Source organism: Pollachius pollachius, assembly GCF_949987615.1.
Source record: "Pollachius pollachius genome assembly, chromosome: 3".
Classification (NCBI taxonomy): Eukaryota; Metazoa; Chordata; class Actinopteri; order Gadiformes; family Gadidae; genus Pollachius; species Pollachius pollachius.
Window position 1 is genome coordinate 44,350,026 of NC_136936.1, and position 12,867 is coordinate 44,362,892.

General features: G+C 39.4%; 1 protein-coding gene across 1 annotated transcript; it reads right to left on the minus strand.

The window, feature by feature from the left end:
- Nucleotides 1-7,550: 7,550 nt before the first annotated feature.
- LOC307073588 (olfactory receptor 4B13-like) lies at nucleotides 7,551-8,558 on the minus strand (the record flags this gene model as incomplete). Its single annotated transcript, XM_079733480.1, is given in 2 exon segments — nucleotides 7,551-8,519; nucleotides 8,523-8,558. Coding segments are annotated over 2 exon segments (1,005 nt in total).
- Between the last annotated feature and the right edge of the window lie 4,309 nt (nucleotides 8,559-12,867).

Sequence of the window (12,867 nt, forward strand, 5' to 3'; positions counted from 1 at the left end):
TCAGTCATTATGTAAGAGTTTAATGATTCCCCTGTGGCCGGCAGTAATATTAGTTAATCTGACTCTCGCACACTATGCAGAACACAGTCCCACTGGCAGGGGCGGATCCATGATGGGGCCAGGGGAGGCCAGCCTCAAAAACACCTCTATGGTTTCCCTTAATGTTGATTTGTCAAAATGATAATATGTTATACGTACATATTTGTATAAATGTGGAAGCCTTGTATCTTCATAATTTATTTATGTGTTTAAATCAATGCTTTCAACCACTCTTTATGTATGTCTGTGGGTTTATCTCGTAGGTCCACTCCGCTTCCATCTTGAAAAGCAGGTTAGTGTAGCATTGGCCATCCAGTCCAACACGACTGTTTGCAAAGGCACTTTATCGTCGGTGGCTGACGGGAAAGGTACCCTTTGGTGTCGGTCGATGACGGGAAAGGTACCCTTCGGCGTCGTCTGCAGACGGAGAGCGGGTGCTCCAGCAGCCCATTCACTCCTGTATTAACCCGACTACGTCTCTAATAGACGCTGTGAGCATCTTTCCTATTGGATAGTTTTTAGGATATTTTTCTGTGAAAATGGCAGATATACTTTTTATTCCGGGTTGAAAATATGATATTTTAGCATAGTTACACCATTAAAAGTGTTTATGTAAACATTTGTAGCAAGAAATGTGCATTTTACTTTCATAATCTTCGCTCGGTGAATGTGAAGGATATTTGGTTTGATAGTTATGAGGAAGAATAATTCAGGTCTCGACAGAATTATAATAACGAGGTTGCTATGATGGTTTCTATGGACTCTGAAACCAGCAGCTCACTATAAAACCATTGTCTTAGCTGATTATGTTATTTTATGTAGCTGTGTAGGCCTAATGATGTTATTTTATTTAACAACTTTAAAAAAATTTAAGCCCTGAGGGAAAAAATAATTCACCGCCGGAAGTCGGGAAGGCCCATGCAGGTGAACAAAGCGTTCAACAGTATTGAAAAGAGCCATGTAATAAAAAAATAAATATGTTAATTAATTAATTATATACGGAGACCACCAGACTTCCTCGAAGCAACGAGAATGGTCTATTAAATTCAAGATGGGAGTTTAGGGATATAGTGCCATAAGTCAATATGAGTTTCATTCATAGAATTTCCGAGTTGATGGTCAATGGTCAGATACAGATCTTGTTATAACGATAATTTAATAAAAGCTATGGTCTACTTATATTATAACTAAATAATTGTATATTTATATATATAATATATATTTTAATGTTTAATTAATTAAATACAATAACGGCTTTAAACATGTGACATGCCTTTGTTTTTTTTGGCCTTTTCTTTTCACTGGGCCCGTGTCCACATCACGTGACTCAAAGTCACGTGAACTAGGGTCCGCTGGTTAGGAAATAGACAGATATTCCAAGGTTTCCTTCAAAAGGTACCTTGGAATATGTTTCTATTTTCCGCAGTTTAGACTTGTAATTAATAAGTTACTTTTTTAATGAACTTGACTTTTAATGAACTTGAGACGCGCATGGACCGATTTTATAGTGACACAGCCAATAACCTATTCTTGAAAGTAAAACACCAAGCTCATTGATTTAACGAGGCAGGGTTATTTGAAACAATTAATCAAATATGTGTGAGAGGTAATTCCTCCTCCTGAGTGTGCTTCCTATTTATGTCTAGTGTACACCCCTACTGTCCACAGGCACCCCCCCCCCCCCCATATGGATATGGAGAACTGTTGCCACGTCCCAGTGGTGGTGGTGTCATATATATGAAAGAGGGCATTCAAATATACTACAATGATTAATTAGGAGGCCGAAGTCCTAAAGGAAGTGATGCAATAGGTGACTGAGTCGAGGACATTAAGAAGTAAGCTATAGACCTGGGGTCTCTTTTATATCAAAGGGGGTCTCAAAGGACACATACGATTAACAACTTCGGGGCTCCAGCCCTACAGGAAAGGCTCAAACAGCATCATCAAATGCTTCATTGAAACGCATTGGCAACAAGCCGTTGCTAGAAATTAATCTAATTTAGTCGACAAGTGATAGAAACTTGTCCATTAGACCTTCAACCAGGGTGCATCTTGGGATTATTGGTGGGTCTCTGGGAAAAGCCGGCCCTAACCCTAAGCCGAAACCTCAGACCCCCCCCTCCCTGCCCTCGGGGACCGACAGGGCCAAGTTTCGGGTTGGGGGTCCCAGTTAGGCCCTAGAATAAGGTAGTCAAGTTTCAGGGTGGTAGGACCTTCCTATCTCAAAAACTGTCTTTCAACCACATTCTGATCCACTAGGTCTTGCAGGCAACACTTCTAAGAGACTTTGTCCAAAAAATAGTCCATTTTGGAAAACCTTTTTTCTCTAAGGGCTAGAACTCCAATATGTCCTTCTCGGGACCCCGGGAAATGTGTGGATACATTTTGGCATCTCTAGCTATCTGGAAAAGGCCGGAAAAGGGGCGTGACCTCCAACAGTAGAGAGAATGTACATAAGACAGAGATTAGATTCCAGTCCCCATTTTTTGTGGGATGGAGGTGTACATTTGTGGCTTAAGGTGTGTAGACACAGCTGGCCTGTGGACACGTTTTTGAAGTCTGGGGTCAAAAGGTCAACAGGAGCCGGCACCACGGCACTTATGAGATAACAAAAAGTAAATGTGCATTTCTCTCATAACTTTTTGTCATTATTAAAGTGAGGCCTGATTCTCAGATATGCATGTTGGATGGCTGGGATGTAGGTCTGGGAAGAACTTCAGGGCCAAAATTCCAAACGAGCTGCTGGGTGAGGTGCAACAAGATGGAGCACTTGCTGAGTCATTTCTTGTAGGGCTGGAGCCCCCAGGTTGATAATGATATGCGTCCTTTGAGACCCCCTTTGATATAAAAGAGACCCCAGGTCTATAGCTTACTTGTTAATGTCCTCGACTCTTTTAGGGCTTCGGCCTCCTAGTTAATCGTTGTAGTATAATTGAATGCCCTCTTTCATATATATGACACCACCACCACTGGGACGTGGCAACAATTCTCCATATCCATATGGGCGACGGGGGTGGGTGCCTGTGGACAGTAGGGGTGTACACTAGACATAAATAGGAAGCACACTCAGGAGGAGGAATTACCTCTCACACATATTTGATTAATTGTTTCAAATAACCCTGCCTCGTTAAATCAATGAGCTTGGTGTTTTGCTTTCGAGAATAGGTTATAGGCTGTGTCCATACAAAATCGGTCCATGCGCGTCTCTCAGAGTGACGTAACAAGCCACCAGGCAGCGATTAAAAAGAAAAAGAGTCAAGCTCATTACAAAAGTAACTTAATAATTACAAGTCTAAACTGCGGAAAACAGAAACATATTCCAAGGTGTCTTTTGAAGGAAACCTTGGAATATCTGTCTGTCTATTTCCTAACCAGCGGAAACTAGTTTACGACAAAAACAACACAATTGACAGCAGCTCTGTTGTCGCCAACGTGGTTTGGAGTCATGTAAGGAGCAGAAGGGGCTGGCAAGGCAACCACCCTAGCAACCATGAGAGTCACGTGACGTGGACACAGGCCCATTGAAAAGAAAAGGCAAAAAAAACGTCGGCATTTCACATGTTTAAAGCCTTTATTGTATTTAATTAATTAAATATTAATATATATATAATATATATAAATATACAATTATTTAGTTATAATGTTATAAGTAGACCATAGCTTTAATTCAATTATTGTTATAACAAGATCTGTATCTGACCATCAACTCGGAAATTCTATGAATGAAACTCATATTGACGTATGGCACTATATCCCTATACTCCCATCTTGAATTTAATAAACCATTCTCGTTGCTTCGAAGAAGTCTGGGGGTGTCTGTATATAATAAATAAATAGATCAATATCTTAATTTATTTATTTATTACACGGCTCTTCTCAATAGACCTCTGCAGAATAAGTCCCGCCTCCGAGGCTCCTGGTTCCATCGGTCAAATGTAGATGGGAAATAACATGGGGTTTTTGAATGATCGTAGATAACAAACTTAGAAGTTGCCGAAGAAGTAAAAGCTGCTCACGTTTTGAGCTTCACACTTTTTCCAACTAGATTCCACTTGGGTTTTGGATTAGAGGTGCCGTTTAAGTAGTAAACTATTATAAATGCTACTTTAACAGCACCGACAATAATAATAACATCATTACACGGTTACATAAAAAAACGGTTACATAAAATAACATAATCAGCAAAGACAATGGTTTTATAGCCATGATTTAAACGGCATGCGAGCTGCTGGTTTCAGCGTCCATAGCAACCATCATAGCAATCTTCGTCATAACTATCAAACCAAACATCCTTCACATTCACTGCGCGAAGATTATGAAAGTAAAATGCACATTTCTCGCTAAAATGTTTACATAAACACTTTTAATGGCGTAACTATGCTAAAATATCATATTTTCCACCCAGAATAAAAAGTAGGCCCGCCATTTTCACAGAAAAATATCCTAAAAACTATCCAGTTGGAGAGATGCACACAGCGTCTATTAGAGACGTAGTCGGGTTAATACAGGAGTGAATGGGCTGCTGGAGCACCTCCTCTCCGTCTGCAGACGACGCCGAAGGGTACCTTTCCCGTCAACCCGCGATGCTAAAGTGCCTTCGCCAATAGTCTGTATTTGACGTTCTCGGAGTGAGACTGTGTTGTCCAATCATAGCCAACTGTCTTCAAGAGCCTCTTGATAACATTTACTATTTACTAACCACAGATTTTTGCCAGGTGTATTCAACAGCAGGAAATGCTGTGCACACTGTTGCTACAATAAACTTTGTATTGTGTCAGTTGATTTGTCAGCATTTTTGTGAGCCATAGATAGCAGGTAAGGTTACATTGCGTCCAAATATCCCAGTGATATCCCTCAGTCATTTGACAGATGCTTTTATCCAAAGTGACTGGCAGGTGTGGCTGGAAACAATTGAAACTTGCATATCGGACATTAGAGAAGTTCTTTTAAACTTAAGAGCTGCGACAAGTGAGTGGCTTTAGAAAACAGAACATAGAGTTATTATTGGTATGAGTATAAACTGCTGGCTGCCATTTACATTCCCTGGGATCAAGGGCGTAGGAACCGGGGGGGACGGAGGGGACGTGTCCCCTCCAATATCGGAGACAGGCGCATTTGTCCCACCTAAAAATTATACCGGATCTGTCAGGTTTCCGATATGTGTCCCCCCCCAATGTTAAACTCATTCCTACGCCCCTGCCTGGGATACAGAATTAAACACATAGCGGTGTTGATTATGCATACTAGTGTAACCCTTGTCCCATGTAGTTAAATAATAAATCTAGAGTGGTAAATACAATAAGACTGGGCCTGGGCTCGTTGTAGGAAACTACAACTTTGATTCATATGTTACTGTTGGATAATTTTAATAAATGACCACCACAACTGTATTTTAAATGTAAAAGTATTCATTCACATATTTATTCACAAAATTAAATACTAGTTGAATGTATTTTAGGAAAAGAAACAAATAAAATCAGATGCACGGGATTCTCCAATTTACAACAATGCAAACTCAATGTACCACACACAATCAAATTAACAACACACTTTAAATGAGGTTAACCCGTTGCAGGCCTGTTATTTGAAGCTTGTGTGCGGTGGGGCCTAAAAACTGTAGTGGCCGCTTCACTCAGCGTTGAGCTCAAAATAAAAGCACGTGCATGTGTAGGTCAGTACTCACGAAATCCAGGGTGTAATTAGTAGGGGCAGAAAGGGATTGGGGGATGATATTCTCACGAAGATAATGGCAATGGCGGTGGCAATCCAAACACACACGCGGGCAATGGCGGTGGCGAAGTCACAAGGAAGAAAACACAGAAACAGCAGGGCCATCTGCTGGAAACCCCTCTCTCTCCAACGTCCAGCTCCTTTAAGCATATTATCCGATGAGCCACAATATCAAACACTATTTCATATCAAACTAGCATTAGCTTTGCGTTAACTTAAGTTACAATACAAAACTACGATATGCGGGCACATTAGCACAGAATGCTACCGCTAACTAGCACGTCGCTAACCGCGTTACACATCCAGTACTCTTCGTTACTATAACAGTTAGATATAGCACAATGGAGGCATACACATCGTATTCACCTTTTGCAGGTCACAGAGAAGTTTAAATCAGGACCACGAGTAGTGGACCTCACGATAAAACTTAACTGCTTCCCACACTACGATGCCTCCTCTTAGCTCTCAGGTCAGGTTTCTTTCTCTACATGTGCTACTCCCCACACTAACCTGCTGCACTAGTGCCGCCCGTTACACGGTGAGACTTTATTCGGATTGGCTTGTGAGGTTTTAATACAACCAAAGACAAAACAGAAATTAAATGATTTACGTGTGACAGGCAACAGGTTAAGTTAAACATAAACACGGCTTCTTCCTCTCTTTTATATCCTGAATTCACAAATATTTTAGACTTGATAACTTAAAGACCTTTATATTAATTTATCTTTTAACTGTAAATAGTTTTATTAAACGTATTATATTTATGCTTTTAACCCGCACACATTTTAACCCATTTTATTATTATGAACTCTATTTATTTATGAACATTTAACACAGCATTTTATTATACTGTTAATTATTTTTTATGCTCTGTAACTTATGGTTTTTGTACAGGGCTACACTAGAAAGACTGTGAGACATGACCACCTTTTTTCTTAACTAAACTTCAATGGATCTCAAATTAAAATACATTATAAATTATTTTGGATGGAAAGAACAAATGTGTTTATTTATGCACACAAAGATACTCATATAGTAGACCTAAACTGTGCAACAAGAATAGTAAACTGGAAATTGTGATTATTTGATACATGATTATCGTTCATAACGTATAATATGACATATACTATTAACAAATTCATTGAGACTCTAGCACGTTGTCGTTGAACATGCAGCCTGCTTGATGGCCCTGATGTCAAGAGGGATTGACTTACGATACAAGTACAGAGTTCCAGTTGATTACAGGTGACATACTTCGATAGATACCTTTGCAAAAACATGTTTCATTTTGTCCCTGATAATTGCAATATTCTGCAATATAGAGCTGTTCAAAGTGGAAATATTTCATTTTCAACCACCCACATGATTTTATTGAAGAATATAAAAAAAAATGGCATGTTGGAGACAATATCTAACCAACAAGCAATACCATTAATTTTATATTGACCCATTCCCATGGTTCATTGATGCTGCACCAATATATACAGCATATAATATATAGAAAATCCGATAAAGGCTTTTGAGCACACAAACATTGCTAATTATTGCTGATCACAATTTAGGATACATATTGTTATGCTTATTAGACATTATAATTAACATATTTTTTATTTTTAACAACTTGCCATTGTAAATATTCAACTAAAATAATACATGTAAAATATAAAAATGTATAAGTGTGACTAATATTCTTAACTCATAATTCACCTTTCCTGTTAGCAAAAATAAACCTAATCGAAACCTAATTGAAAAAGACTTTCAAAATGTACACACTTAACCATTTAACTCGCAATTTTCTTGTTAAACAAAATAAACCTTATTCGATTACGAATTTTGGTAAGTATAATACCATATATTAGTGGGTTAACAATAGGAGGTATTATAAGAAACTCGAGTGATAATGCATTTTTAATCATTGGCGACACATCTGCTGAACCAAATCGCATGAACATCACATCAAACATCACAGCCACGGTCACATTGAGCAGAGTCATTAAATGTGGCAAACAAGTCTGCATGAACTTTCTTCGGCCCTCTATCGACTTCACACATGTTCTGATCAGATAAACGTACGACAAGAAAATATAAACAAAATGAAAAAAATAAACAATGATGGTAATATAACCTATAACAGCGTTTGTCAGATCAGGAGAACAAGTTATTTTAACAATCAACCAACTGGCACAGTAGAGTTTATCTATGTGCGAGTCACATAATTTCAATGTTGATGTTTTTATCAGAGCAACAAGTACCATTAAATAAGGAATAATCCAGGAGAAGCATGTAAGCAGACAGACGTTCTGCTTTTTCATAAGAGAGTGATAATCAAGTGGTCGGCATATTGCTGCGTACCTGTCATAGGCCATCAGTGCAAGGATAGAATATTCAATGCAGACAGAGGAATATATGACCAAACCCTGCACCACACAACCCCCAAACGAGATCACGTGGCGAGAGTAGAGCAGGTCCAGAAGGAACTTGGGGTAGAAACCGGCAGTTCCATAAAGAGCATTGAGGCACAGGTTACCCACAAAGATATACATGGGTTGGTGGAGGTTGTGGTCCAAGATGATGGTCAGAACCAAGGAAATGTTAACCATCAGAATCAAAAAGTAGCAAAGTAGAGTGAGGGAGAAAATAACCATTCTGTTGGTGGTCTCCCCGCTCAACCCTGAAAGTGTCAACATTGTTATGTCAGAAGTGTTATCCATGGTCATGACATGATCTACAGTAGCCTCCTCTTCACTCCTTCACTGTGAGTCAGGCATCGTTGGTGCTTTCAAACTCATTCAGTCATTATGTAAGAGTTTAATGATTCCCCTGTGGCCGGCAGTAATATTAGTTAATCTGACTCTCGCACACACTATGCCGAACACAGTCCCACTGGCAGGGGCGGATCCATGATGGGGCCAGGGGAGGCCAGCCTCAAAAACACCTCTATGGTTTCCCTTAATGTTGATTTGCCAACATGATAATATGTTATACATATTTGTATAAATGCGTAATCTTGTATCTTCATAATTCATTTATTTGTATAAATCAATGCTTTTGGTCACTCTTTATGTATGTCTGTGGGTTTACCTCGTAGGCCTCTGTCTTGAAAAGCAGGTTAGTGTAGCATTGGCCGTCCAATTATAGATAATACTTTCTTCAAGAGCCTCTTCATAGCATTTACTAACAAGAGATTTTTGCCAGGTGCATTCAACAACAGCAAATGTTGTGCGCACTGTTGCTACAATAAACTTTTTAACATGTCAGTTGCAGGCCTGCCTTAACCTGCCATTGGGCCCTGGGGCTGAGCGGTTTCGTAGGCCCCCAGAGAGGGAGTCTTACACTGAAAATGTGTAAATGCCATGTGTCTAGAGTGCAAAACGTATTAGTGACCCTCTCTGAGCCACATAACATCACAATATTTATATTAGTAGATTATATATGACCAAATAATTGAAGGATAGACAAGGTGATTATAAAACCATGTTCCATGAAATTTTGATTTAACTCCATTTTACCAAAAGAAAACATGATCTGGTCTGCAGAAACACAAACACGCCTCATAACAGCATATTAACAAGTAAGAGGTTCCTCTTTGGCCTCGGCGGGCCTTGGGAATCCATCACACACACACACACACACACACACACACACACACACACACACACACACACACACACACACACACACACACAGGGCCTATCATGAGCCAGTATAAAATATGTATATATATATATATATATATATATATATAATTCATACTGGCTCATGATAGGCCCAAAACAATGTGATTTTTTGTTTTGGGACTACAAAGATCAGAGGCCTATCATGAGCTGCAGTATTTAATATATATAATATATATTAAATACTGCAGCTCATGATAGGCCCCTGATCGTCGTAGGCTTCAGCCCAGGTAAGCCCATGCATGAATCGATTTCAATCACAAGCCAAAACATTCCTCTAGAATGTGATAGGCTGTTGTGTCCTGGTGCCCACGTGAATTGGGCCAATTAGAAGCCACAAAAATTCATATCAAATGATGGACAGAAAATTAGACAATTACCAAAGCAATGTGATTTTTATTAGTATTTTCTTGCCTCGTGATAGGCCTATGATCTTTGTAGGCCCCAAGAAATCACATTGTTTTGGGCCTACACCGATCGGGGGGCCTATCATGAGCCAGTATATTAAAAAAAATATATATATAATAATAATACTGCAGCTCATGAGAGGCCCCTGATCGCCGTAGGCCCTGGGGCTTCAGCCCAGGTAAGCCCGTGCATTAAGGCGGCCTTGGTGAGTTGATTTGACAGCATTTTTGTGAGCCATAGGTTGCAGGTTAGGTTACATTTCGTCCAAATATCCCAGTGATATCCAGTGATGTCATTTGACAGATGCTTTTATCCAAAGTGACTGACAGTTGAGGCTGGAAACAATTGAAACTTACAGTATTGAACATAAGAGCAGTTCCTTTATACTTAAGAGCTGCAACAACTGGGCAGAGTGGCTTTAGAAAACAGAATATAGGGTCATTATTGGTATGAGTATGAACAGCTGGCTGCAATTTACATTCCCTGGGATGCAGAATTAAACACATACCGGTATTGATTATGCATACTTAAATGACTATGAGACCTACCCGCCTTTGTTCTTAACTAAACTTCAGTGGATCTCAAATTAAAATACATTACATGTCATTTTGGATGGAATCCACAAATGTGTTTATTTATGCACACAGAGATACTCATATAGTCGGCCTAAACTGTGCAACAAGTGACAGTTGAATAGTGAACTGGAAATTGTGATTATTTGATACATGATTATCGTTCATAACGTATAATATGATTGTGGGGGGACGTGCAACGTCTGGCCTGCAGGGGGAGTATGAGCAGGTTGGGAGTGCACCGGATCAGATGGGGGGATTGGGCCTGACTGCGGGCACCTGCTCGCAATCAGGCCAATCAGGGAGTGTGTATTTATGTGCCTGCTTTGTTTGTACACGGTCCCCAGACAAGATCACCAATCGCGGAGCGCAGAACAAGAGGACTCTTCCGCCCCGTGTTAACTTATAGTTTCAAGCCTCTGTTCGGTTTTACTTTTGGTTGGAATAAACAAGCTCCCAGTGAGGGACGACAAACTGTGGTCTCTGCGCGCTCTCTGACTCACTACAATGATGTATAATATTAGCAAATTCATTGAGATTGTAGCAAGTTGTCGTTGAACATGCAGCCTGCTTGATGGCCCCAATGTCAAGAGGGATTGACTTACGAAACTAGTACAGAGTTCCACTTGATTACAAATGACATACTGCCATAGACATTTTGTCTCTGATGGCAATATTCTTCGGTTTTTCATAGTCCACAAACCATTAAGCTTCTACCTGTTACCGAAAAATAGCAAAATCACAACTGTTCTTGAATTTTTCCTCTGGAATAAAGAGTAGTTCAAAGTGTGGATTCTGACTGGTTGATGAATTGTTGGCCAAAGAAATAGTAAAAGTCTATGAACCAGTTGAGCGTCTATATAACTAAAGTCGAAAGTGGGTGAAAATGATTGTGGCTTTTTATCATTGCCATTGTCGGGATTCAAGCCAAACCCCAACAAAAACAAAATTCAAGTCAAACCGTTTGTTCAGACCAAAAGCGAAGGCGGGCATGGATACATACAATGTCAATGCAAAGATGAGAATAGATGCATATATTTTGCCAGACAAGCCAACGGTGCGAATGGCTTGAATGTCAAGGCAATGTCAAATTCTACTAGCGTGAATGACGCGAATTCTGCTCATTTGTGTGTTTGTTCTTGAAATTATGCTTGATGCTGAATCATTTGCGCAAGAATTTTCTTCTTGCGCAACACAAGTACAATATTCGCTTCGCTTTTAGTGTGAATGCACCTTAAGAGTGCCGGCCCCCAAAGATTTGTGTTTGTCCAATTCTTTTTTTGGTCAAATTGTAGCATGACACAGATATTTATACACATACCAATCTTAATTATTTTAGGTATTATTACTGTTAATGTTCAAGCCCATTGATTTAAATCCAAGCTAATGTCCAAAACTATCAATAAAACCTAGGTTAATATTTGCTGTTGTAAGACCTAATCTGCCTCTATATCATTTGGGTTCATTCTTCAGAGTCATCACTGAGACCCTGTTTCCGATCAATGGTTGAGTGATGCACCCTTCATCCATGTCCAGAAAGCCTTCTGTTAGAGTTGGACTTAAAGGACAACTTCGGGATTTTTGACCCTGGAGCCTATTTTCCGTTCATTCTGGGTCTTAGGGACTAATTGCCAACAATAATTTTGGTCAAGTAGAAAGTGAAAATGCGAAAGTGGAAGCCGCAATTCACGAAACTGGATGCTGCAATGTCATCCTTTGAGACAAAGCTGCACGTACAGTACGCACACTTTGCCTTTCAATAGTGCTTGTTTTTCCACTGACATTTGCATTATAAGTGGGACAACATTATCAAATGGATTCCTACAGAGGAAAACAACGTATGCTTATCTCTGGCTTGATTCGGTGTTCTTGTTATTGTGCATAACTATAATCAAACATTGCTGTTTCGTGGTAATTGCAAAGTGATGCACAATGTCCACTTATTCAAATAACCATCTGAAACTATCCGAAGCAACAGGAACAATGTGAATCCCTACACCAGTTGATCTAACCAATCAAATTGATCGCTTTGCACCTTGCCGTGCAACCGGTTATATTATATATAAGTTGTTTAGGTCTTTTACTTTGTTTTATTGCGTCACATTTTAAATTTCATGAACACACACATCCAAAATGGCATTTCATTCTTATTCTTATACCCAAACATTGCTATGCGTTTCAGTGAAACAACAAGTGTCACCAGCTGTTTTGTCCATGAAAGAATAAGGCAAGACCCGCAAGACTATACATTTTTGGTTATTTATAATTCAGGTTGAGAAGATTTGGTTACAACTGGTTTTAAAAATGGTCTAACATGCATACATACAAATAATATGAAGCAATGTTTTGACATATTTGAATAAGGGTTTTGTCATCAGTAAGACTCTGATACCAATAGGTTGTTTGAGTATCCCACTAGTAATTATTAAAGGTTATGTACAGTA